Source organism: Myxine glutinosa, unplaced genomic scaffold (genome assembly GCF_964187855.1).
Source record: "Myxine glutinosa unplaced genomic scaffold, kmMyxGlut1.1 SCAFFOLD_3797, whole genome shotgun sequence".
NCBI classification, from domain to species: Eukaryota; Metazoa; Chordata; class Myxini; order Myxiniformes; family Myxinidae; genus Myxine; species Myxine glutinosa.
This window is the reverse complement of record NW_027619889.1, coordinates 666-27,085: the sequence shown is the minus strand read 5'-3', so window position 1 is coordinate 27,085 and position 26,420 is coordinate 666. Positions and strand designations below refer to the sequence as shown.

The window sequence follows — 26,420 nt, the reverse complement described above, 5'->3', positions numbered from 1 at the left end:
CCACCCTCCCCTTCCCCCCCTCCCCTTTAAGATATAAATTCTCTGTGAAAGAGCCTCCACTTCTGACTGCTCCCCTTCCCCCTCTCCCAACCCTTCCCCCCCTCCCCTCACCCTCTCACTCCCCCTCCTCCCCTCCCCTCCCACTCCCCTTCTCCCCCCATCCCCTTTAAGATATAAATTCTCTGTAATAGAGCTCCCACTTCTGACTGCTCCCCTCCCCCCCTCCCCTCCCCCCCTCCCCACCCCTCCCCCTCCCTCTCTCACCCCCTCCCCCTCCCTCTCTCACCCCCCTCCCCTCCTGACCCCTTCCCCCCTTCCCCTCCCCTCCCCCCTTGCCCTCCCCTCCCCCCCCTTCCCCTCCCCTCCCCCCTTGCCCTCCCCTCCCCCCCCTTCCCCTCCCCTCCCCCATTTTCCCTTTCCCCTCCCCCGCCCGGCAACGCCGGGTACTTCTGCTAGTTTTGTTATATTTTGTATATTTTTGTGTATATATTTTGTTGATATATTGTTGTTCCGTGTATGTGACATGTTTCTCTATTCGCGGAAAAGTGTCCCCGGGAATTCGCGGGTTTTTTTTCTTTCTATTTGCAGCCGTGTTCCGCGAAATCGCGGTTTTTCAGGGGCTCAAATTTTTTTTTCCCATGAGCCGTTGGCTTGACACTTTTATAAAACCCATCTTTCACCAGCCATGCATAAAGCAGCTGGAAATACGTACGCAAAAAAAAAAACATTCTACGAGCCGCAAACTTGACCTGCCTCTGCAGCCACTGCTGTGTGTTTCACGTTTTCATGACTTCCGCAGCCTCTAATTTTAGATGAACTATAATAATCGAGTGCTTTGCGGAATGTTCCGCCAGCTGTGTAAACAAGTCAACCCCATGAATTATAGAATGCAAATGCTTCATTAAATCTATTATTGAAATTAGCAGATAGGCTCAATACCGCATCATCCGATAATATCCCCCACAAACAATGGGCAGAGTATTCACCCCTCCCGCATTTATCCACAATGCTCACATTCCTACATATACAGACTGTGTCTTGGGTCTCAATCATTCTTCTCGTCCCGTTGCTTTGACCCGCATTTATGACTCTCGCTCTGCTCATCATTCAATCATGGCTCCCAAGTGCAAGACCAGTGCCGGAGATGCGTCGACTACCAAGAGGCAGACGAAAGTGATGAGCCTGAGCCAGAAAGTGGAGCTGCTCGATCGGCTTTAGAAAGGAGAGAGTGCGGCCTCACGGCCTTTGGGCAGGCATTATGGCATCGACTAATCCACTGTTCTCTACATACAGAAGAAGAAGGCGATTCATGAGAGTTGCAACGAATGCTGCATTGAGTACGAGGGTGGTCACACATGTCCGGAATGTCCACATCGAAAGGATGGAGAAGATTCTTAGCATATGGATCGAGGATAACACGCAGATGAGGGACTTCATGCTGAAACCCATGATGCTGAACCGTTCCGTAAACCCGCTCAGGGCGAGTTGGAGGCCATTCCAAAGGTTTCCGAGGAGGAGGTGGTGGGTAGTAATGAAGAAGAGGTGCCGAGGTCAAACCTCACAATCCAGTTCCTAGGCGAGTTGCTGCAGGACATGCGGGATATTGTCGACACGCTGACCCAGTCGTTGTGAGGTACAAGAGGTTCAAGAGGGGCTTGGATGATGTGCTGCTCCCGTACAAAGAGCTACAACAAAATGTTGGGCAATCTGCCAGGCAGCTCCCCATTACAAATTTCTTCAGCCCTGCTCCCTCCACTCAAGACCATCAACACTCTCTCCTACTGCCCTCAGTGTCCTCACCAGCATCCTCACCTTCTCCTACCTCTCCCTGAGTGAACGATTTTGCAGCACCATCAATTGGGTCGCCCAAAAAGTTTGAGGAATTCATGGGATTTAAATTCAACACCATCATCATCACCATCATCATCATCATTTGAAAGTTGCGTGTGTTTGTAAAATAAAAAATTTAAATGGTACATAATGTTGTTTTCGTTTTTGTTTTCACGGTGCAGCATGGTTAAGCCGGCTAAACACTTCTAATAAACTGTAACCACATTCTTTCAATAAATTAGAAATGGTACCTGGTGTTTTTTTGTTTTTTTTGTACGCATTTTTTGTGAAACTGTAATCATGTGCATCTGTGGTAAAAAAAACATTTTAAACTTTAAAAAATTTCCTCTGAATCAGGAACCACTGGGAACATATAACGTATCCCCCTTTTCCCCATTGAAACTAGATGGTATTCATACTTACCCTGCGCAGTCTTGAGAAGGACTTGGTGCAAGCCAACTCTTCTGTTTTTTTAAGGAGTTATTTTTTTTCTTCATAATTATCATTAAAAAAATTATGCGGGAGGAGGCGCTCCTATGGTGAAGATTTAGTGTCCATCGGACCAACAGTTGCTAAGAAAAAAAAAAATTCATTACTTATCGAATCAAGCGTTGCACTTGTCGAATTATGACGTCATAATGAAGGCACCGACGACATCATCATTAACGTATCTTATTCCCCATGGGGAGTACTTGACAATGAGCCATGTTTCAATTTTTTCCATGGAGCGGGGTTGGAGATGTAGCGCATTGTCATTGTAACGTCGCAGTGTCATTCTAGTTTTAACCTTGACCTAATTTTGAGGTCATGATCCAAATATAGACATTTTTACATTTTCACTAAAACTCGACTAAGGTTTGTTAGATTAGAGCAAAATAGACCTCTCTAGATAGCTTAGGGCAAGGATCGCTAACACATTAATTGCGTATGACTGGTAGCTCATTGGCTGCCAAAATGAGTAGCTCCCATTAAAACGGTAATAATAAAATACAATCTTTTAGAAATAAATAAATATATATATATATATATATATACTAGCAGAAGTACCCGGCATTGCCGGGCGGGGGAGGGGAGGGGGAGGGGGAAGGGGAGGGGAGGGGAACGGGGGGGGGGGGGGGAGCGAGCCCCTTGGCAAAGCGAGCGATTTTATTTTCATAGCGTCATATCGTTCATAGCGACATAGCGATTTTTTTTTTCATAGCGTCATATCGTTCATAGCGTTCATAGCGTTTCATAGCGTCATAGCGATTTTTTTTGTCATAGTGTTCATAGCGTCATATCGTTCATAGCGTTCATAGCGTCATAGCGTTCATAGCGTCATCACGTGATCGCTCTGAGCGAATCAGCGCCCACCTGCTCTGATTCCGTTGATTCCGTGCGCTGAAATGCGCTGAGGTAAATATGAATAAAAAATATGGATCGTCAAATATTTTGAGTTCGGCCATGTTCGTCCCAGGCTCAATGGCCATGTCTACGCCAAATATCAAGCACGTAAGCCTCTCCGTTTAGGAGTCTATCGGTAACATCACACACACACACACACACACACACACACACACACACACACACACACACACACACACACAAACTGTGTTTTATATATATATATATATAGATATACATATATTTATTTATTTTCAAAAAAATTGTATTTATATTGTGGCGGACACGAAAGCCCACTGGCGTGGTGACATCATTCCGCGCACCAAGTGGGCGGCGGCCACGCCCAAGAGAGAGGCGTGGCCTCAAGATATACACGGGGCGTGCAGCCCGGAGCAGCTCAGTGCTGCAGTTTGAGTACTTTCAATAAAGACTCTTTTATGAACCGCGTTGTCCGCTTGCTCCTTGCGTAAGCATTAGCGCGCACAGCATCGCGCTTCATATGGTGACCTCGACGTTGGATCTGCCGTAGCGATCCTTCCGAACACGATGCCATTGCAATGGCAAACAACAACGCAATGTCGATTAAACTTCCCGAATTTTGGGAGGCCCAGGCCGAAGTCTGGTTCGTCCAAGCCGAATCCCAATTTCAGCTTCGGCGCCTCACCGGCGACGACACGCGCTACTGCCACGTCGTCGCCTCCCTCGGGCCCGGCACGGCCGCTCGAGTTGTGTCCGTCCTTCGCCACCCACCGGACGGCCACAAGTACGAGGCACTCAAGCGGCTACTCCTAGCCACGTTCGGCCTCATGGACGACGCACGGGCCGACCGCCTCCTGGATCTCCCCGAGCTCGGCGACACGCGCCCGTCGGTCCGAATGGACCATATGCTGTCACTGTTGGGCGACGAAGCCCCCGGTTCTCTATTCCGGGCGCTTTTCCGTCGCCAACTTCCAGCGCAGGTTCGCCTCGCGTTGGCCTGGACTGTGCTAACGGAACCCCGAGCATTGGCAGCCGAGGCGGACAGGTACTTCGCGGCTTCGGATACGCGGGCGAGAGTCGGTGCGGCCGTCACGGACCTCGAGGCTGATGCTGCTGATGATGCTGATCCACAGCATCAGCTTACACAGCATACGCAGCATGCTGATACGCACCTCGTGACCGCCGCCATGCCCCGCCCACCGCCGCGGCGAAAACCGCCACCGCGGGGAAAACCGCCAACTCCACCGGCCTGGCGGAGCCAGCCGCACTCCTCCAGCTCCACCACCTGGTGCTGGTTCCACGCCAAGTTCGGCCACGAGGCTCGGCATTGTCATCCGCCATGCTCCTTCAACAGGTCGGGAAACGCCCGGGCCGGCGCTCAATAGTGGCGATGAGCGCCGGCCGTTCGAGCAGCCTGCTGTTCATAACGGACACCTTATCCGGGCACCGTTACCTGTGCGACACGGGAGCGCAGGTGAGTGTCGTTCCCGCCGGTACGTCAGACAAGCACGCCGCGGGCGGGGGCCCCGCGCTGCTTGCCGTGAACGGGACGCCCATCCGTACGTACGAAAAACGCTGCCTCTCTCTGCGGTTCGGAGGACAGGTTTTCCGATGGACGTTCGTCACCGCCGACGTGCCCATGGCACTGCTTGGCGCGGACTTCCTGTGCGCTAATGGGCTCCTGGTCGACGTAAAGCGCAGACGTCTTGTCCAGGCCGAGACGTTCAGCTCGCTCGCTCGTGCGCTGCCCAGCTCGTCGAGCAGCTCAACGAGCGGCTCAACGAGCGGCTTGCCAAGCGGCTTGCCGAACGGTTCGGTTCCGGCCACGTTGATCTGTACGCTTCCGGCATCGGACGAATTCACCCGCCTCCTCGCCGGCTTCCCGGCCCTCACGCGGCCCACCTTCTCGGCGGGGGCCGTCAAGCACGGGGTGGCCCATCACATCCCCACCGTCGGGCCACCGGTCTACGCCCGGGCACGCCGCCTCGAGCCGACGTAGCTGGTGGTAGCAAAAGCGGAGTTCGCTACCCTGGAGCGACTCGGCATCGTTCGGCGCTCGGAGAGTGCTTGGGCGTCGCCGCTGCACATCGTGCCGAAGCCTGGCGGGGGATGGCGACCGTGCGGGGACTATCGCCGTCTCAATGACGCCACCACTCCCGACCGCTACCCCGTCCCCCACATTCAGGACTTTTCCGCCCGTTTGGCGGGCATGTCGTTCTTCTCGAAGGTGGACCTCATACGCGGCTACCATCAGGTCCCCGTCAGGCCGGAGGACGTCCCGAAGACGGCGGTCATCACGCCATTCGGACTCTTCGAGTTCCTGCGGATGCCCTTCGGTCTGAAGAATGCGGCTCAGGCGTTCCAGCGACTGATGGACAGCGTCCTGCGCGACTTGGATTTTGTCTACGTCTACCTGGACGATATCCTCATCGCCAGCGCGTCCCGCGAAGAGCACCTACGCCACCTCCGCACGCTCTTCGAACGCCTGGGCCAGCATGGCCTGATTGTGAACCCCGCAAAGTGCCGGTTCGGCGTTGCCGTAATCGATTTTCTGGGGCACCGTGTCACCAGGCACGGAGCCGTCCCCCTGCCGGCCAAGGTGGAGGCGGTGAAGGGGTTTCCGCGCCCCCGCACGATCAGAGGGCTGCAGGAGTTCCTGGGCATGGTGAACTTTTACCATCGGTTCCTGCCCCGTATCGCCCAGCTCCTGCGCCCCTGCACGAAGCTCTCCGAGGTAAGCCGGGCAAAGGCGACATTACCTGGACCGAGCAGATGGACACGGCGTTCACAGGCGTGAAGCTCGCCTTGGCTAATGCCACCATGCTCACGCACCCGGCGCCCGATGCACCGATCGCCCTCACCACCGACGCCTCGGATTACGCGGTGGGCGCGGTGCACGAGCAATGGGTGCGTGGAGCTTGGCAACCACTGGCGTTCTTTAGCCGGCGGCTTCGCCCGCCCGAACGCCGTTACAGTACCTTCGACCGCGAGTTGCTCGGGCTTCACTTGGCGGTCAGGCACTTCCGCCATCTGCTCGAGGGCCGTGCGTTCACGGCCTTCATCGACCACAAGCCGCTGATCTTCGCGATGGGCAAGGTCACCGAGCCGTGGTCGGCCCGGCAGCAGCGTCACCTCTCGGCCGTGTCCGAGTACACGACGGACATCCGGCACGTCGCGGGGAAGGACAACCCGGTGGCGGATTGCCTTTCCCGGGTCGTCGCCCACGCAGTCCACCTCGGCATCGACTATGCCCGGATGGCAGCGGACCAGGCCGCTGACCCCGACATCCAGGCCTTGCGGACCGCCGTCACGGACCTCCGCGTCACCGAGGTGCCGTTCGACGGCGCGGGCGCGGCCCTCTTGTGCGACGTCTCCCTCGGGCGGCCTCGCCCCATCGTGCCCGCGGGCTGGCAGCGCCAGGTGTTTGACGCCATCCACGGCCTGTCCCACCCGGGCGCGAGGGCCTCCCAAAGGTTGATCGCCGACAAGTTCGTCTGGCATGGCCTCCGGAAGGCCGTCCGCGGCTGCGCCAGGACGTGCCTCGCGTGCCAGCGCGCCAAGGTGCACCGGCACACCCAGGCCCCGTTGGCCCCGTTCATGGTGCCGGAACGCCGGTTTTACCACGTCCACGTGGACCTGGTGGGACCTCTGCCTCCCTCGCGGGGTTTCACCCACGTCCTCACCATGGTGGACCGCACCACCCGGTGGCCGGAGGCCGTGCCCTTGGCGTCGACGACGGCGGCGGACGTCGCGCAGGCTTTCATTGCCACCTGGGTCGCCCGGTTCGGCGCCCCCTCAGACATCTCGTCCGACCGCGGCCCCCAGTTCACCTCGGAGCTCTGGGGGGCGGTCGCGCAGGGGCTCGGGGTCCGGCTGCACCGAACCACGGCCTACCACCCCCAGGCTAACGGCCTGTGTTAGCGATTTCACTGCTCATTGAAGGCCGCGCTCCGGGCCACCCTCCGCGACGGCGGCTGGGTCGACAGGCTCCCCTGGGTCCTGCTGGGCCTCCGGACGGCGCCCAAGGAGGACCTGCGCGCATCCGCGGCGGAGTTGGTCTTCGGGCAACCGCTGCGGGTGCCGGGCGAGTTCCTCCCCGACTCCACGGCACCATGGTCCGCGGCACAGCAGCGCTCCGCTCTGCAAGAGACCGCCCAGAGGTTCGCCCCGGTGCCAACGGCATGCCACGGGCACCCACCGACGCACGTCGCCCCGGAGCTTCGCACGGCGGAGTACGTCTTCGTCCGCCACGATGCCCACCGGACACCACTGCGGCCCCTGTACGACGGGCTTTTCCGCGTGCTGGAGACCGGGGCGAAGCACTTCACCCTGGACATCGGCGGTACTCCTGACCGCGTTTCTGTAGACCGCCTCAAGCCGGCCCACCTCGACGTGGACCATCCACCGCCAGTGGCCCGACCCCCGCGTCGGGGCCGCCCCCCTGCGGGCGGACCCCCGGCACCGCCCAGCCACGCCGCCCCCCGGTCCTGCACCCATCCCAGGGGCAGCCAGAGGCATCCCACCTGGCATCCCTGCACCCCGGACGCCGCCGATCGCCATGGGGCGCTTCGGCCGGGTCATCCGTTTGCCCCGCAAACTGGCCCTCCAGGTGCGCGGGAATTCTGGGGGGGCGCGTGTGGCGGACACGAAAGCCCACTGGCGTGGTGACATCATTCCGTGCACCAAGTGGGCGGCGGCCACGCCCAAGAGAGAGGCGTGGCCTCAAGATATACACGGGGGGCGCAGCCCGGAGCAGTTCAGTGCTGCAGTTTGAGTACTTTCAATAAAGACTCTTTTATGAACCGCGTTGTCCGCTTGCTCCTTGCGTAAGCATTAGCGCGCGCAGCATCGCGCTTCAATATATTATATATATATAAAACTTTACTGGATACTAAAGTTTTCATGCAGTGAAGAAATGAAGATACCACCCAATTATCAAACATTGCGTGGCTGCTTGATTTGGCATTTCTAACATTTGATATGGAGGTTTACCCACGGTGATCTTTGTGATCGCAGATATCTAGTTTTATTTGCACTTAAAAGAAACCATTTTGCCTTTTTTTCTTTCTTTTCATTTTGCCAAGTGCTTTGCAATCAAGTTGTATTCTGAGCACCATTTTCATTATTAACCAATATAGCCTCTCGAGGATGGTTGAGGGCATTTGATATAGGAGGGACGTAAAACAACAACAATCCCGTGACGGTTGGGCTTGGAATACCACTCTCCTGAATGCTATGGCAGCACCTGACATGGCTTGAAGTCTAGAAAAATCTCCTTTTGACTGGGTAGAATGGAAAAAAACAAGAGTTGGAAGCAAATGTACATGGCATAAGCGAAATTGCAAGACGTTAATTATCTCTACGAGGTTTGGAGACTGCACAACGTTTGAGAGAGAGTAAACCAGATGGAGAAGGGGGACTAACATGATCCGTTTATTTATATACGTAGATATAAGTGAAAATGACTGCTTTGTAATGGAAGTGCTTGCTGTGTGGAGCAGGTATGCTACACTCAGGACAAGTTTCTTCAGGTGCGGGTCCATAGTGGAGTGATGAACCCGCAGACGAGAATATATACTACCACCAACATTTTTCACTTCATCTTTGGTGCACAGCTTGCTGTACCACAGGTCGTGCCACACACTTATGGAGGTGAGTTCATGGTTTCGGGAAAGATTCTCACGCTAATTTGCAATTTCTACAAATAATGTAGATGAAGGAATTGGGATCAAAACATTAAAATTTGTAGATAAAAGATGTGATTTGATGAAAATTTACTTTACATGGAAGAGTATAGAGCAAATACATGAAAGTTTTAGATAAAAGATGAGATTTGATGAAAATGTACTTTACATGGAAGAGTATAGAGCAAATACATGAAAGTTTTGATGTGGGAATGTGCTAATCGGGCTGCAGATTGAGCATGAATATGAGGGTGAAGTGGCAACTAGCTTCCTACCAGCTAATTTTGATATTTTTTATAAATATGGGCCCTGACGACTTCACACACCAAAAATACCCAGAATACCTCTGGGAGAACGTGCTTAAATGACGTTATCAAAATGGCTGCCAAAATTGTAAAGTTTGGCATTGTGTACAGGTGCTGACGTGGTACCTAACCGTTTATATTGTAGTTTTAGTCAAGAGAAAAAAACAGCCTTTTCCTGGGATGAACACCGTTTCATTTGTGGAGAACCAGAGAATAAAAAGAAAGGAATAAAACTTAGTGGCGAATATGAAGCCAGCAGAAGTTCGTGAGAATGTGCTTACAACAATGGTTCTGATTACAAAAATGATTCCCAAATACTTCACCGTGCAGTTAGTATTATTCGCAGAGACATAGAAAAATTACAACCAACAACTGAATACCCTAATACCCAAGAAATTGATCTTAATGCATCAACTGCGTTTAATTTAAATATTATTTAAATATTTAAATTAAATTAATTTAAATGCATTGCATGCATGCATTTAAATTAATTTATTATTTAAATATTATTTTTAAATATTATTAAATATTAATATTATTAAATAGAATATTTAAATCAGATGCTAATATCATTTTATTACAGATCAGGACACAGGGACCCTCAATGTAAAAATAAAATACAAAAACTTCATAAAAATGGAGATAGATATTATCTATGGACATTGGACACAAAACATCCATGGACATTGGACATCTATGGACACAAAAAAGACATTGATAAGGATATTAATCTGCAATTGTCCAGTCACCATTGGATTGACCAAGATCCAGATTCAGTGCTCACCTTAACTGATTTGTTCCTCCTTTGCCACCTGTGCAACCAACTTCTTCAGTCAGTTCAATCCTATTCTTCCCTCCAGGGCTTCAAGATAGCTCCTCCTTGGGTCATCTTCATTTATACTCGATTTTTTTTTCTACACCCATTAACCCTTTCCAAGCACACCCCTTCCTTAGTGTATGTTCCCTTTCCCTCCATCCACCTGTAATTTTTCCCCATTCCACTTTCATCTCCGATTACCTCTTCCTGTTCTAACAGCCTCTTAACTCCTTGTACGTGATCTTGATCACCCTGTGTGTCTTCCTCCCTCTCTTCCCCATCTTCTTGTTAATTTTTTTCATTCCTTCAAGCATCGAAAACTACTTTTTGTGTCTCTCTCCTTCCTCCCCCGCCCCCCCATTGTTGTTTTCTGTTCAAGTCAGCGAGAGGGGTGCAGCCACACACACACACAGCGAGACGGGCGCAGCCACGCACACGCAGCGAGACGGGCGCAGCCACGCACAAGCAGCGAGACGGGCGCAGCCACGCACAAGCAGCGAGACGGACGCAGCCACGCACACGCAGCGAGACGGGCGCAGCCACGCACACGCAGAGAGACGGGCGCAGCCACGCACACTCAGCGAGACGGGCGCAGCCACGCACACGCAGCGAGACGGGCGCAGCCACGCACACGCAGAGAGACGGGCGCAGCCACGCACACGCAGCGAGACGGGCGCAGCCACGCACACGCAGCGAGACGGGCGCAGCCACGCACACGCAGCGAGACGGGCGCAGCCACGCACACGCAGAGAGACGGCGCAGCCACGCACACACAGCGAGACGGGCGCAGCCACGCACACGCAGCGAGACGGGCGCAGCCACGCACACGCAGCGAGACGGGCGCAGCCACACACACGCAGCGAGACGGGCGCAGCCACGCACACGCAGCGAGACGGGCGCAGCCACGCACACGCAGCGAGACGGCCGCAGCCACGCACACGCAGCGAGACGGGCGCAGCCACGCACACGCAGCGAGACGGGTGCAGCCACGCACATGCAGAGAGACGGGCGCAGCCACGCACACGCAGCGAGACAGGCGCAGCCACGCACACGCAGCGAGACGGGCATAGCAACGCACACGCAGCGAGACGGGCGCAGCCACACACACGCAGCGAGACGGGCGCAGCCACGCACACGCAGCGAGACGGGCGCAGCCACGCACACGCAGCGAGACGGGCGCAGCAACGCACACGCAGCGAGACGGGCACAGCCACTCACACGCAGCGAGACGGGCGCATCCACACACACGTAGCGAGACGGGCGCAGCCACGCACACGCAGCGAGACGGGCGCAGCCACGCACACGCAGCGAGACGGGCGCAGCAACGCACACGCAGCGAGACGGGCACAGCCACTCACACGCAGCGAGACGGGCGCATCCACACACACGTAGCGAGACGGGCGCAGCCACGCACACACACACACACACACGCACAGCGAGACGGGCACAGCCACACACACACACACACACACACACACACACACACACACACACAGTGAGACGGGCGCAGCCACACACACACAGCGAGATGGGCGCAGACACACACACACACACACACACACACACACACACACACACACACACACACACACACACAGCGAGACTGGCGCAGCCACACACACACACACAGCGAGACGGGCGCAGCCACACACACACACACAGCGAGACGGGCGCAGCCACACACACACAGCGAGACGGGCACAGCCACACACACACAGCGAGATGGGCACAGCCACACACACACAGTGAGACGGGCACAGCCACACACACACAGCGAGACGGGCGCAGCCACACACACACACACAGCAAGACGGGCACAGCCACACACACACAGCGAGATGGGCACAGCCACACACACACACAGTGAGACGGGCGCAGCCACACACACACAGTGAGACGGGCGCAGCCACACACACACACACAGCGAGACGGGCGCAGCCACACACACACAGCGAGACAGGCGCAGCCACACACACAGCGAGACGGGCACAGCCACACACACAGCGAGACGGGCACAGCCACACACACACACACAGCGAGACGGGCGCAGCCACACACACACACAGCGAGACGGGCGCAGCCACACACACACACAGCGAGACGGGCGCAGCCACACACACACACAGCGAGACGGGCGCAGCCACACACACACAGCGAGACGGGCACAGCCACACACACACAGCGAGACGGGCGCAGCCACGCACACACAGTGATACGGGCACAGCCATGCACATGCAGCTAGACGGGCGCAGCCACACACACACGCAGCTAGACGGGCGCAGCCACGCACACGCAGCGAGACGGGCACAGCCACACACACACAGCGAGACGGGCGCAGCCACACACACACAGCGAGACGGGCGCAGCCACACACACACAGCGAGACGGGCGCAGCCACACACACACAGCGAGACGGGCGCAGCCACACACACACAGCGAGACGGGCGCAGCCACACACACACAGCGAGACGGGCGCAGCCACACACACACAGCGAGACGGGCGCAGCCACACACACACACAGCGAGACGGGCACAGCCACACACACACAGCGAGACGGGTACAGCCACACACAAACACACACAGCAAGATGGGCGCAGCCACACACCTTCCTCATGGAAACTATCAATCCATAATTTGAAAAATAAAAGAACAAAGACCTTTCACTAATGCATTTGCCCTTAGTTACAGGTAAGACCTGGCCGGATAAGCCAAAAAAGCAACGTGGTCATCATTGTAATTTTCACTCAAATCAGCAAGACATTGAAGTATTCTTTACAATTAAGCAATTCATCTCCTGCCTTCCCCTTCCGATCTGTTTCATGATCACTGCGTTTCAAACAAATAAACGGTACCACACAACATATTTCCGATGAACCTAATACCTTTCCATGTCACAGCAATTTGCTAATCCATGCATAGTTCGAATTTTGGATTCTATATACCTGGTGTTTTGTGCTTTCAGAATCGATGCTCTATCTGGATGGGAAACGACACTTCGAGTCATCAATGACATGAAGGTGGGCTGTGATGTGAAGGAAGTAGAACCTGCCCTGAGATAGAGTTGTGTCCATGAAGCACTGGCTCATCCGTCGGTATTCACTCGCCAAAGTGCATTTACGGATGACGTGTTCTGCTAGCGGGAGCTGTGGTGGAGGAACTACTTTCTTGCTTATTCTTTCCTTGTGGTAAGACTATTCACCTAAAACATTTGCACTGCCAAATGCAAGGTATATAGTTTTGTGTATTTAATGTTACATCACAGGTATACTAATACCTGTTTTTCTGGCCATAATACCTGGTTTTTGGGGGCCTGGTTTATTTCCTTATCATGATTATTGGTGTTCAAGACCAATTTAAAAATCGTCGCTTTTTTATTTTATTTTTGCATTGTCTGAGACTCAGATATTGTACATGCATCACTATTCGGACAATGCCATATGATGGTTGAAATTACCTTATTATTATTATTTTAAAACCATTTTCATGGAAATCTTGGGTGCCAATTCTCTAATAGATTATTGCCCAAAATTATCTCATGTGAATGTTTATTAGGTGGTGGCAAAACAGTGTTGTCCTCAAACCCCCTTAGCTTTGTTCACCACTGAATGGACCTTGGCCACAATTGTTGTGGATTGTCAGCAAGGAAACCACCACAAACACGGCTGGAAGAATAAAGCATTGGTTTTTTATTACTGACAGGTGCACAAGAGATATTCATTTCCAAATACATTTATTTATAGCAAACATTCAAACTCCTTGTAAATATAAAAACGACTTCCAACTGCCGAACAAAAGCAGTTTACACTGGATAGCCTGGAATAGAGCAGATTTCGGGATTGGGGTGTCCAGTGTGCAGTCAGAGAAATTCAGAGATATCGTTAAATAGAAAATGAATGCTCGTCTTCCATCTTCCACTGGTGAAAAGACAAAATAGATGAAACATTCTACCGGAACAGTGCAATTACCTGTTAATACAGTTTAACATTAAAAAACAAAGCATGGCACCTTTTAAACAATTTCCTTATATGGTATTTTTTTGCCGGATTCAGATCAATTCTTAAAATACACACAGAATCAAACGTGGACACAGGTAGTGGGAATAGTCTCGGGGGTTTGTAAAGGTTGTCGTTTGCAACAACAACCGTTTGCAAGCAACAACAACAAATGGTGGTGTGAGAAATGGAGAAGGTGAAAGGATTCTGGAGTTTGCTGATGGAGCTGATTTGTTGATTTGTAATACTCAGTTCCAGAAAGAGGATAATAAGCTTGTTACATACACGTCAGGGGGGTCGACGACAACCGTTGACTACCTGATGGTGCGTAGGCGAGATAGGGGGCACCTCCGGGACACAAAGGTGATCCCGGGGGAGGAGGCTGTTTCACAGCACCACTTGGTTGTCTGCGACATAAGGGTGAAAGGTGCGAGGAGAGCTCGGCGGGTGAAGTACCAACCAAGAATGAAGGTGTGGAGGTTGAAAGAGGTGACAGTAAGGGAGGCATTAAAAGAGAGGCTGAGTAGGGTAGCGGATGATGTGGTCGAGCTTGAAAGTGGTTGGATGTCAATGAAAGCTAGTCTGTTGGGAGCCGTTGGTGAGGTATGTGGATGGACAAAAGGACCACTGAGGCACTCGGAAACATGGTGGTGGGATGATGAAGTTGGAAAGAGGATTGACGAGAAGAGGAAGAAGTTCAAGGAGTGGCAGAAGGCGAAGGGTACGGGAGCAGAAACAGCAGAGCATGAAAGTTATAAGGCAGCCAGGAAGGCTGCAAAGAAAGAGGTAGCAAAGGCGCAGGAGGCATGTAGGAAAATGTTCGGAGAACACTTGGATTCGGAAGAGGGTCAGAAAGCAGTATTCAGGATTGCAAAGCACATAGCGAAAGAGAGGTGTGATGTGATGGGGGTGAGTTGCTTGAAGGATGAAGTGGGACAAATCGTTGTCGACCCAGATGGAATTAAAGGAAGATGGAAAAGATATATGGAAATGCTGTTGAATACAGAGAATGAATGGGATGGCAACATAGAGAGTAACCCAGTTTTAGGACCGGCAGAGAAGATAACTGAGAAGGAAGTTGAGGAAGCGATACAAGCAATGAAGAGTGGAAAAGCGGGAGGGCTGACGGGAGTTGTGGGAGATATGTTGAAGGCAGCAGGAAGTTGGGGTGTGAAGAGAATGACAGAGATCTGTAATCTGGTGGTGAAAGAAGGCCGCATTCCAGTGGATTGGGAACTGAGTACCCTCGTCCCTCTGTACAAGGGGAAAGGTGACCCTCTGGAGTGTGGCTCGTACCGAGCGATAAAGTTATTGGAGCATGGAATGAAGGTATTGGAAAGGGTGTTGGAGAGGAGGATAAGGAAGAAAGTGAAGATCGACGAAATGCAGTTTGGATTTATGCCAGGAAGAGGAACGACAGATGTGCTTTTCATTGTAAGGCAGTTGCAGGAGAAGTACATGGAGAAGAGGAAGAAGTTGTTTTTTGGGTTTGTTGATCTGGAGAAAGCATTCGATAGGGTTCCACGCAAAGTATTGACATGGGCATTGAGGAAGTTAGGAGTGGAGGAATGGTTGATCAGAGTAGTGATGGCAATGTACAAAAGAGCGCGCACAGCTGTAAGGACGAAGGATGGGAACAGTGGTGAGTTTGAGGTGAAAGTGGGAGTGCATCAGGGGTCGGTACTAAGTCCACTACTATTTGTAGCTGTGATGGAGGTGCTGGCTCAGAACGTAAAGGAGGGTTTACCGTGGGAGTTGTTGTATGCAGATGATCTGGTGTTGATTGCGGAAAGTATGGATGGACTGAAGGAAAACATGAACAAGTGGAAGGAATGTATGGAGACAAAAGGTCTGAAGGTGAATATCAGAAAGACGAAGGTGATGGCAAGTGGTAAAGCATGTGGTGAGGTGGAAAGAACTGGGAAGTGGCCGTGTGCTGTGTGCAGGAAGGGTGTCGGAGTGAACTCCATTCAATGTACAATGTGCGCTGAGTGGGTTCATCAAAAATGTAGTGGTCTGAGAGGGTCATTTACCAGTGTGGCAGCTACATTCAAATGTAAGGTGTGCACAGAGGGAGCTGCAGATGGAGGAAATGTTGAGTTGGATCTTGGAGACGGCGTGAAGCTGGAAGGTGTGAAAACATTTTGCTACCTCGGAGACATGCTGAATGGAGAAGGTGGATCAGACTCGGCAACGGTTGCTCGAGTGAGATGTGCATGGAAGAAGTTTCGGGAACTGAGTGGCGTGCTGATGAGGAGGAGAGTGTCGCTGAAGCTGAAGGGAAAGGTGTATGCTGCATGTGTGAGAAGTGTTATGATTTATGGGAGCGAGACATGGGTAATGAACATAGAGCAGCAACGAAGGCTGGAAAGGGTGGAAATGCGAATGGTTCGATGGATGTGCGGAGTATCGTTGAGAGAGAGGAAGACAAATGATGAATTGCGAAAGATGATGGGAATATTGCCTGTGATTGATGCTGTGAAGAGGAACAGGTTGAGATGGTTTGGTCATGTGTTGAGGAAGGATGAAAGTGACTGGTTGAGAAGAGTGATGGAAATGAATGTAGAAGGAAGTAGAGGACGGGGAAGACCGAGAAAGACTTGGCTAAAGATGGTGGAAGAAGAAATGCGGGCAAGGGGGTTAACAAGGAGAGATGCAGAAAATATGGCAAAATGGAGAAGATTGTCATGGGGACCGCAAGGCTAGCCCCCGCTCTAGCAGGGAAAATGGCCTTAAAATGCATGTTGTTGTTGTTGTTGTTGTTGTTGTTGACGATGCTTGCAACAAAACGCTGCTTATTACGACAATGTTTAAATGCATAAAGATCCGTTAAAAAGTTGAAACTTCATGGAAAAACAGGGTCTGCTGTATGAGGGGAATAAGTACACATAGCAGACATGGTACTCTGTTTGGAGACGCTATTGGCTCGTACGCCAATTACAGCATGCTGTGCTCATGATTGGAGCATCTTCTGAGTCTGGGAGGTCGTTGGTTCAAAGCCCGGCCGAGTCATACCAAACAAAGACTTCAAAAATGGTGCGTGCTGCTTCATCGTTTCACACACAGCATTTAAAAGGATAAACACAGACGAACAATAGGTTGGCAACCACTGTGCAGGATTAATGGGCCTGCATTGAAGTTCCTTGTAAGTGAATTCATCCTACTATATTAAACTACAATGGAACTCGGTATAGCACATACTCACCCCTTGTGCTTATTCTGAATAAAAATACCATCGGTAACTCAACACTCTGCTATTATGGCCCCTGAACCCGTATCATCCATGCACCCTATTTTATCACATACCTTGCCATTATCCATAGCTTTATTGATTATCAGGATATTTAATAACCATGTTTGTGCACATTAAAGCTAAATGTCGTCAATGAAGGTGAATCTGAAAAAAATAATTCAACTATGGTCCCCATGGCTAGTCGATCATATGTATGACGTTTTGCATCGATCTGTTAAGTGGTTCTGAAGAGTTATTTACATTTTTATCTTCAATCCAATATGTCCAACAGATCACGTGAACGATGACTTCATAAATTTAATTCTTCACTCACATGGGGTTGGCGATCAGATGGATGAAGGTTAAGATTTGTATGATTTGTCCGTCCGTCCGTACGAGCTAAACCACGTTTTTCTCAGCAACCACATGTGCAATTGAGACGAAACTTTCAGGGTAGGAGTGACACCCATGCAGAATGTTTTTATGATAATTGTGATGTCATCGGTCACGTGGTATGGCAGCCATATTGAATTCAAGGAAAGTATTAAATAACTATATTTCTGAAACCGCTGTCATCTAACACCATTGTTGCATATAGTTTGAAAATGATATCATAGGTCACTTAGTTTGGCAGCCATCTTGGATAGAAAAACGAACCTTTTCCGATCAACACAAAACTTCACAAACATGATCCCCTACCCATACATCTGCAGAGTGTACATTTTTGATGTCATATGTCATGTGGTTTGGCAGCCATATTGGCTTGAAAGACAATATTTTTTTAAAAACCTGCTTCTCTGAAACCGCTTCACTGATCGATGTGAAACTTGTCATGGCGGGTAAAAATGCGATGCTTGAGAACAGCTCAAGGGATTTAAATCAAACTTGCTAATTTTATGACAGTCAATGAAGGCATCTACCCATTGTCATGAAGGCATCTACCCAGCAGGGACTACACGGAGGCATATTGGCGACACAGTCGCATTGCTCTAGTTCTGATAAGGATTTCGATTCCACCAATTATGGCTGAAATACCACTTCACCGATGACATAATTATTATCATCCTATATACTCACATAGGAAGTTTATGACATATGCAAGTTATCAATAAAATATTCTTCATGGGGAGTCCCTCCTAGGTTTAAAGTTTCACAGCGATCGGCTGGCAAAGAAAAATAAATTTGAACGTGTGTGTGCATACGCACACTGAGGTGGATACCTGGTAGGTCTCCGTTCCATCTCCTGAAAACTATCCACTTGTGGAGATAGCAGCCAACAACTTGTACGTACACACACACACACACACACACACACACACACACACACACACACACACACACACACACACACACACACACACACACACACTCGCATCCCCTGGCGAGACTAATAAGGCAGTTCTCTGTGTGCATGTACGTACAGCTGAAAATCACAGAAAAAAAACAGGGTTGGACCGATCTCCACCATAATTTGCATACATGCTGGTAGTACCCAGGGTAACCATCCCTCTGCGAGAGGTGGGAGAGACGACTTGCCAATGCTCCCGAAGGGGGTGGGTGTTTCTATTATTAAAATAAATAAATAGGGAAGAACAAATAAACACTGCCCTCCTCCACCCTCCCAGTACATTGTGGTGAACTCAACCACTTAAGTATTTTTGTTCTAAGCATAGCCTTTTATACTGCACTCATCACATGACTCATAATGCTCCTCCCCCACTTGGGAGTGCAAATAACTGTGTCACGAGCGCTGTGTCGTGATCATCATTTGATGCACAAATCACAGACGTAATTTGATGTGCAACTTACAAAGTTTCCATGCCAGTCGCGTCTAAATGAGACCTATGATCATTGGCTTATTAGGCAAGCTTCTTATTGACCAAAACACTCGTCAACATCTCGCATTTTGGTGCACTGTCAGCAGACACCAGGATGCAACAATTTTGAGCTGCTCATCTCATTTGCATTCATCTCATTCTCATCTGCTCATACATCTCATTCGCAACGTTATTTTGGGCAAGGGGTTTGTGACCTATCAAGCAGTCCCAAGCGGCCAGTAATTGTGGATTCTACCGTGATGGCGGACACATTGTACGTTATTGCACTTCTGTCTGCAACTCCATTGCAAAATGCACAGGTCATGGCATGTGTGATAACTGATAAGTAACCATTTTAAAGTGGACATTGCCTTTTTTTTTCTTTTTTTTACCTTGTATTAACTTCACACTCACCATGAACCACGATCTTGGATCCAATAAAAAAACTTGACTGGAGAAATTAAACAATACTACTGTATATGCTTTGTTTAAAAAAAATGTTTAGCCTGGAATTGCAACAAGCCATTATAATGCCACCTGAGACATGGAATGTCCTCAACAACAGCAAAAGGAGTGTGTGAAGTTCTCGTCAATACAGTGGGAGATTGGCAATCGCTTTCTCATCGGCAAATGTGGCAAAATTGCACCTCAAAAAGGTAAGCATCCCATTCTTCAACGCCGACAGGCGAATGCTATGATGCGAAGACTGCTGCGAAGCGCCGAATACACGTTCAGAGGCCACACTGGTGGGAGGGCATGCCAACAGCGACAGAGCTACGTTAGCTAAATCAGGCCAGATCTTTAATTTTCCCACCCAATAATCCAAGGGATCCGTTTCGAGATCCTGACTCGCAGGTTCCAGGAAAAAACTGTCAAACATCTGTCTCAGTATGCTTTTGACCTTGACCTGGTGTGCTGCAGTCCTCCGAATGATCTTTGCTTTGAAACACTCCAGGACCCCTTTGTTCTTGTAATCGGGCTCGCTCATGCTCAATGATGCCTCGGCTTCAGCTTGCTCCCATGTTGTTCCATCGTTTCTGGCCTCTTTTCTGGGTGGATGCGAACCTTTTTCTTTGAGTCTCGAAACGTGCTGCTCAATGTAGTCAAAGAGGCTGTTCATCCAAAATTGCTGGTCACTTTCCAAAAAGTCCTTTTTGTATCTGACATCCAGCATCGTAGCAAACACTTGAGTGGAATTTTTGAGCTCAGTGTCAAATCTGTCACCGAGGTTTGTCAGCAGACATTGTACCAGCCGTTCACCCTGGTGAGTCAAAAGTGTTTTGGGCTCTGCATCTTTTATGAGGGCCAACCTCAAACTTAGTCCACACACACACGGTATGACATCGCCAATGGTTGCACTGTCTGCACACCACTTTTCTTTGACCTCAACAAATGGTCCGAGAACAAGTACGAGGTCTTGCAGGACATTCCAGTTATGTGCTGCAATGTGGTCCCCAATGTCCCGGTGAAGCCCTTCCAAAACCTCAATAGCTGGACGTTGTTCCACCAAACGAGCAATCATATTGTATGTACTTTTCCAACATGTTTTGGAGTCTTGCATGAGCTCCTTTGCTGGAATCCGAGCAAGCGCTTGGGCTTCGTACAAAGCTGCCATTTTTAGGGCGGAGTGAATGAACGTCCCACAAATTTTCCGACACTTCGACATCACATTTGCAATACTTCGGTTTCTCCTGTCCTTTAACCCTTTCTTGACCACCAGGTTTAGCTTGTGAATGGCACAGTTTGCATGTTCGTAGCCATAGCTTTGAATAAGATCGGCAACGCCAGTTCCTTCGTTGGTCATTACTTTACCAACTTGGAGGTCAGATTCTTTGAACCACTGTGCCAAATATTCAGTAAGAGATTCACCCACTGTATTAGCCGAGTGATGTTCAGGCAACAGAATTATCCCCAAAATGGCACTTCCTCGACGCACTATGGAAGTACCGTCAGCAGTAGTGGTCTCGCCAGTTATGATAGAGTCCGGTGGACGGCTAACCCAGTGAGCGGCTAGTGACAGGAAGGATTTTTTAGACTCCTTTGCTGCCCAAACATTTGATGTCACGTGCACAGTCTTTTCCACTGCTGTCTCCATGCAACAGGCCACCCGTCGCTTTGTGAGGTCGAACAATTTTGGGATGAGCGTTTTTGAGAAATAATGCGGAGAAGGAATGGTGTACTCGGGTTGCAATGCTGCTAATAGTTTTGCAAAGCCAGATTTTGCCACACATGAGAAAGGGAGATTATCTTGTACAATCATTAGTGTGATGTATTCGGTGATCTTCAGGGCACGTGGGTCTGTAAACGGCCACTTCTCTCGAGTCTCGACCATTTCCGATAACGATTGTGGCACACAACTGGCAACAGATGTCAGTGGTATCATGATGCCACCAACAGGTTCATTACGGGGGCAAATTGATTGTCGAGTTTTAGATATCACATTCTTCCTTTGTGGAGTGAGGGTGGATCGCTCTCTTAATTCTTTGCTTGAGCTAGGATTTTGTCCCACAGCAGTTGGAAACAGCTTGATGTAGTGGCTTCTATGAAACGAAGCGAGATGCCTTTTTAGCGTCGTCGAAGATAACCGCTTGATACTTTTTCCCCGAGAAAGACGCCTACCGCATAAGCGGCATATGGCGTACGAATTTTGCATCTTGTCAACATCAAAATACTTCCAGCTATTGCCTCTCAAAGAAATGTAGTGGAAGTTGGCCTGAGTCCCTTTGTCATCACAGTCTTCATCTTTTTTGCATTCCTTGTGGGAGCCAGAAGGGTGGGCAGCATTTATGTCCCTGTAAATCGATGATGTAGGCATCTGCAGGAGCTCTGAAGAGCCGACAGTGGCAGAAGTTGCATGTGGTTGAAATGTTGTTTCTCCATCCCACTTGCTCTCCACCTTGATGATCATGGGTGCCTCCTCCCCAAGGTTTCCAGGTAAGTTCAGCATTTTTCAAACTACAAATAAAAGGCATAGTTGAAAAGGATTTCTTCCCATAACAAAAATAAGTTTACCTGTAGCTTTAAGTTAAGGGTGAGAGAATGACAGGAAATCAAAACAAATAATGGGGGTTTTTTTTTTCTTTTCAAACCTATATTGAAAAAAATCTAACATGAAAAATTATCAAAACACAATGGCTAAATGGGGCAAGAGGCCCAAAAAAAATTAAACAGGTAAAGGAAAGGGAAAACAAGAAGAAAGTAAATAGAAAAAAAGGTAAAAGCACTAATTTATAGACATTGAACGATAGGGTTGGTTGTTTGCGAGGAGAGCGTGCGGGAGGGTTTGAGGGGAGCGTGCGGGAGGGTTTGAGGGGAGCATGCGGAGGAGATGGGGGCATGAGGGGAGCGTGTGGGAGGGTTTCAGTGGACCTTGCGGGAGTGTTGGAAGGTGATATGGAGGAGCAGTGAGGGAGGAGTGTAAGTGGGTTGAGGAGGGAGCATGCAAAGACTGCTCAGGGGTGTGTGTTGGGAGGATCATGAGAGAACATGCGGGAGGGTTGGGAGCGGTGTGCGGGAGATTCGAGAGGTGTGCAGGAGGATTGAGGATGTGTGCAGGAGGATTGAGGATATGTGCGGGGGGGGGGGGGGTCATGTGGAGGGTTGGGAGGGGAGCATGCAAAGAGGGTTGTGGAGGTGGGGGGCATGCAAGACGGCTCAAGGGGCATGAGCGGACATGCAGGAGGGTTGGGAGTGTGTGGGAGATTGGAGGGGTGTGTAGGGGGGGGGGGGTCATGTGGAGCATGCAGGAGGGTTGGGAGGAGGTGTGCAGGAGAATGGAGGGGTGGTGTGCAGGATAATGGAGGGGTGGTGTGCAGGATAATGGAGGGGTGTGCGGGGGGGGGGGAGGGTGGCTTATGTGGTGTATGCAGGAGGGGATGGGAGGGGAGCGTGCAAGGATGGTTTACGGAGCGACCAAGGATAGTTGAGGGGTGTGTGGGAGAATGGAGGGGTGCACGGGAGAATGGAGGGGTGTGCAGGGGGGGGGGGGGGAGCGTGCAAGGATGGTTTAGGGAGCGACCAAGGATGGTTCAGGGGTGTGTGGGAGAATGGAGGGGTGTGCAGGGGGGGGGGGGAGGAGGGTGGCTTATGTGGAGCATGCAGGCGGGGATGGGGGGGGGGGGAGGAGGGTGGCTTATGTGGAGCATGCAGGCGGGGATGGGAGGGGAGCGTGCAAGGATGGTTTAGGGGGTGACCAAGGATGGTTGAGGGGCGTGCGGGAGGGTTGGTGGGGGGGCGCGTGGAAGGGGTTTGGTGGGTGTGCGAAAAGGTTGAAGGATATATGTAGTGAGCACAAAACTAAGAGTAAAATGGATCCCAAGGGGCTGAAACTACAGCAAGGACAAAAAGGAAGAAAGGCAAGAGAAGTACAATTACAAACAAACGAGGGAGATCGAGAGAATCTTGGAAGGGAAATAGGATTAGAGAGTTTTAAGGAGCGGAAATGAAAGGAAAAAAAAAATCGATAATTAAGAGATTTTAGAAGGGAAAAGTCCAGTATCTGCAGGAACTCACATGGAGCCTGAACTCCCCAGCAGAGCAGCATCGCCAGAACATCACTCAATCAACGGGAAAAACAACAACAAAAAAAGCAAATAGGTCTTGTTTTGGTCCTTCAAGCATACTGTCGAGCACAGCTTGTCACACCACCACCCACGCATGATTGCGTTTTAAACTGACCAATCACAGCACGGCTGGATCATCTTGGATGGAAGAACCTGAAATCGTTTGTGATTTCCGCGAACTCGACGAACTCCGAACACGAACTTCGACTTGTAATGGCTTATTGGCTTATTAATAAGCAGAATCCTCCATACTTGTTTACCTTGGAACAGGAGGTTCGTTATGCGTATATATAGTAATATACATGGCGGCTTGTGTAATTCACAAACACACAATTTGTAAAAGAAGGCTGATCGTAAGAAAGATGGAGGTCATGAGAATATGAAAGCAAGAGGAGGAAGTACTGACTACTGTATGGACAAATGGATTGCGGGTTCAGGAAATGTTTTATTTAATAAAATTCGAATCTGCACGAACAAATCCAACGATACATCTTCGGCAATGCACGCGTTTTACGGCACTTTACGACTTACGTCACTTCAGTTCTTTGACGCATGCGCAAGGTCCAATCCTAGCGAGGCACATTCGTTGCTCAGGGATACGAAATTCAAATGGACTAATAGAAGCATTATTGTACTGAATTATAAGTAATGACGATGATTTGCACCATTCGTCCATATTTCCTCAGAACGGTGGTTCTGCTGTAGCGATTACTTGGTAACGGTTATTCCGACTGTTATTCAGTTTCTGTACGGCGAGCCGGAAGTGACGTTGCGTCTGAGGTTCTACGAACTTGTTATCGCGCAGTGCGAACTAAGCTCCGGTAAGTTTTACATTTACCACTTCCGATGCAAATTAATATGTTGTAGGAAAGTTGCAACAGCTGCAATGTGATCGTGTCGTCTGTATGCGTGAGGAACTTGAACACAGGAAGAGAGCCTTTGCCCCTCGGCTCATTCCTGTGCTCTACCGACACCACAATAATTCATTCTATCGAAATATGTGCACATGCTTCACCACCTTTTGTGGTGGAATGGGTTGATGACGTAACCCCTGTGGGGAGATGAAAACAGTGGGGTTGGGGGCGGGTAGCGACACCGATACAGTATGGACATATATACAGGGGTAAACGTCTGGATCTGCAACTGGAAGTAGCCATTTACCACTGAACGTACAATGATGCATGCGGAGGTCGAAAAATATCGATATTCACGCAATTTCGAGTTACGTGCATTTTTGTTTTGCACACTGGGCGGTGAATAAGCACAGTCGTTGGTTCCATGCGCCTACCGGAAGTAAAGGAAATCTATCGGATTACCACAAACGATTCTGTCACTTCTATTGAACTTACTCTTTTCGTCAATTTACTTCACCGATAAACCTTAGCATTCTTAATAGCGATTATTATCTGAGCAAACTCCATAAATATTCCACACGGGGGAACAAATTCCCTTAATTACAGCAGCCTAGTGAAACGGAGTTTTTTTTTTTTTTTTGGTATACTGAATCGAGGCTCGTGAAAGAGCTAACATTTATTTCACAAACAAATCAACCAGACAAACAAAATATACAAAAAGAGGGAGCGGAAGACAAGTATTTTCTTGTATAAATATACGAGCAAGAGTACCCGCCGTTGCTGGGTGAGGGGTGAGGGGGCGGGGGGGACGCTGGAGAGGGAGGGTTGAGGAAGGGAGGGTTGAGGAAGGGAGTGGAATGGAGTGGGGAGTGGAATGGGGTGGGGAAGAGAGTGGGAGGGAAAATATATACGACATATACATCTTTTTGGGGGGGGCATTGACAGGATCCTGCGTTTTGGGGGAGGGGGGAGAAGGGGAGGAGGTGAGGGGGGGGGGAGGAGGTGAGGGGGGGGGGAGGAGGTGAGGGGGGGGGGAAGAGGTGAGGGGGGGGAGGAGGTGAGGGGGGGGAGGAGGTGAGGGGGGGGGAGGAGGTGAGGGGGGGGAGGAGGTGAGGGGGGAGGAGGTGAGGGGGGAGGAGGTGAGGGGGGAGGAGGTGAGGGGGGAGAAGGGGGAGAAGGGGGAGGGGGGAGGAGGTGAGAGGGGAGGAGGGGGGAGAAGGGGGTGTGGGGGGAGGAGGTGAGGGGTAGGGGTGAGGAGGTGAGGGGGGAAGAGGTTAGGGGGGAGGGAGGAGGAGGTGAGGGGGAGGGAGGAGGTGGTGAGGGGGAGGGAGGAGGAGGTGAGGGAGGGAGGAGGAGGTGAGGGGGAGGGAGGTGAGGGGAAGGGGGGGGAAAAAGGGGGTGGGGGAAGAAGGGGGTGGGGGAAGAAGTGGGTGGGGGGGGGGGAGAAGGGGGCGGGGTGGGGGGGGGGGGAGGGGGTGGGGGGGGGGGGGGAGAAGGGGGGGGGAGGGGGGTGGGGGGGGGGAGAAGGGGGGGAGGGGGTGGGGGGGGGGGAGAAGGGGGGAGGGGTGGGGGGGGAGAAGGGGGGAGGGGTGGGGGGGGAGAAGGGGGGTGGGGGGGGAGAGAAGGGGGTGGGGGGGGGGAGAAGGGGGTGGGGGGGGGGGGGGGAGAAGGGGGTGGGGGGGGGGGGGGGGAGAAGGGGGTGGGGGGGGGGGGGGGAGAAGGGGGTGGGGGGGGGGGAGAAGGGGGTGGGGGGGAGGGGGGGGTGGGGGGGAGAAGGGGGTGGGGGGGGGAAGGGGTGGGGGGGGGGAAGGGGTGGGGGGGGGGGAAGGGGTGGGGGGGGAGAAGGGGGTGGGGGGGGAAGGGGTGGGGGGGGGGGGGAAGGGGTGGGGGGGGGAGAAGGGGGTGGGGGGGGGAAAGGGGGGGAGAAGGGGGGGGGGAGAAGGGGGGGAGAAAGGGGGGGGAGA

At 51.3% G+C, this 26,420-nt stretch overlaps 2 protein-coding genes across 2 annotated transcripts; one reads left to right on the top strand and one right to left on the bottom strand.

Annotated features, from left to right (window-relative positions):
- Positions 1–8,693: 8,693 nt before the first annotated feature.
- On the top strand, positions 8,694–13,695 carry LOC144889436 (acyl-coenzyme A thioesterase 9, mitochondrial-like; the record flags this gene model as incomplete). The annotated part of the gene is given in 2 exon segments (XM_078769661.1): positions 8,694–8,844; positions 12,962–13,695. Coding segments are annotated over 2 exon segments (204 nt in total), but the record flags the coding sequence as incomplete, so codon positions are not given.
- Positions 13,696–19,392: 5,697 nt separating this feature from the next.
- Positions 19,393–24,069, bottom strand: LOC144889435 (zinc finger BED domain-containing protein 4-like). Its single transcript, XM_078769659.1, has 2 exons — positions 23,553–24,069; positions 19,393–21,995 (listed from the first exon to the last, which is right to left on the bottom strand). Exon 2 carries the CDS (start codon positions 21,985–21,987, stop codon positions 19,630–19,632), a length of 2,358 nt encoding a protein of 785 aa, XP_078625785.1. The 5' UTR covers positions 21,988–21,995; positions 23,553–24,069; the 3' UTR covers positions 19,393–19,629.
- Between the last annotated feature and the right edge of the window lie 2,351 nt (positions 24,070–26,420).

Excerpts from the sequence above, each read along its gene's own strand:
- LOC144889435 (XM_078769659.1), bottom strand. The coding sequence starts at position 21,987 with ATGCTGAACTTACCTGGAAACCTTGGGGAGGAGGCACCCATGATCATC.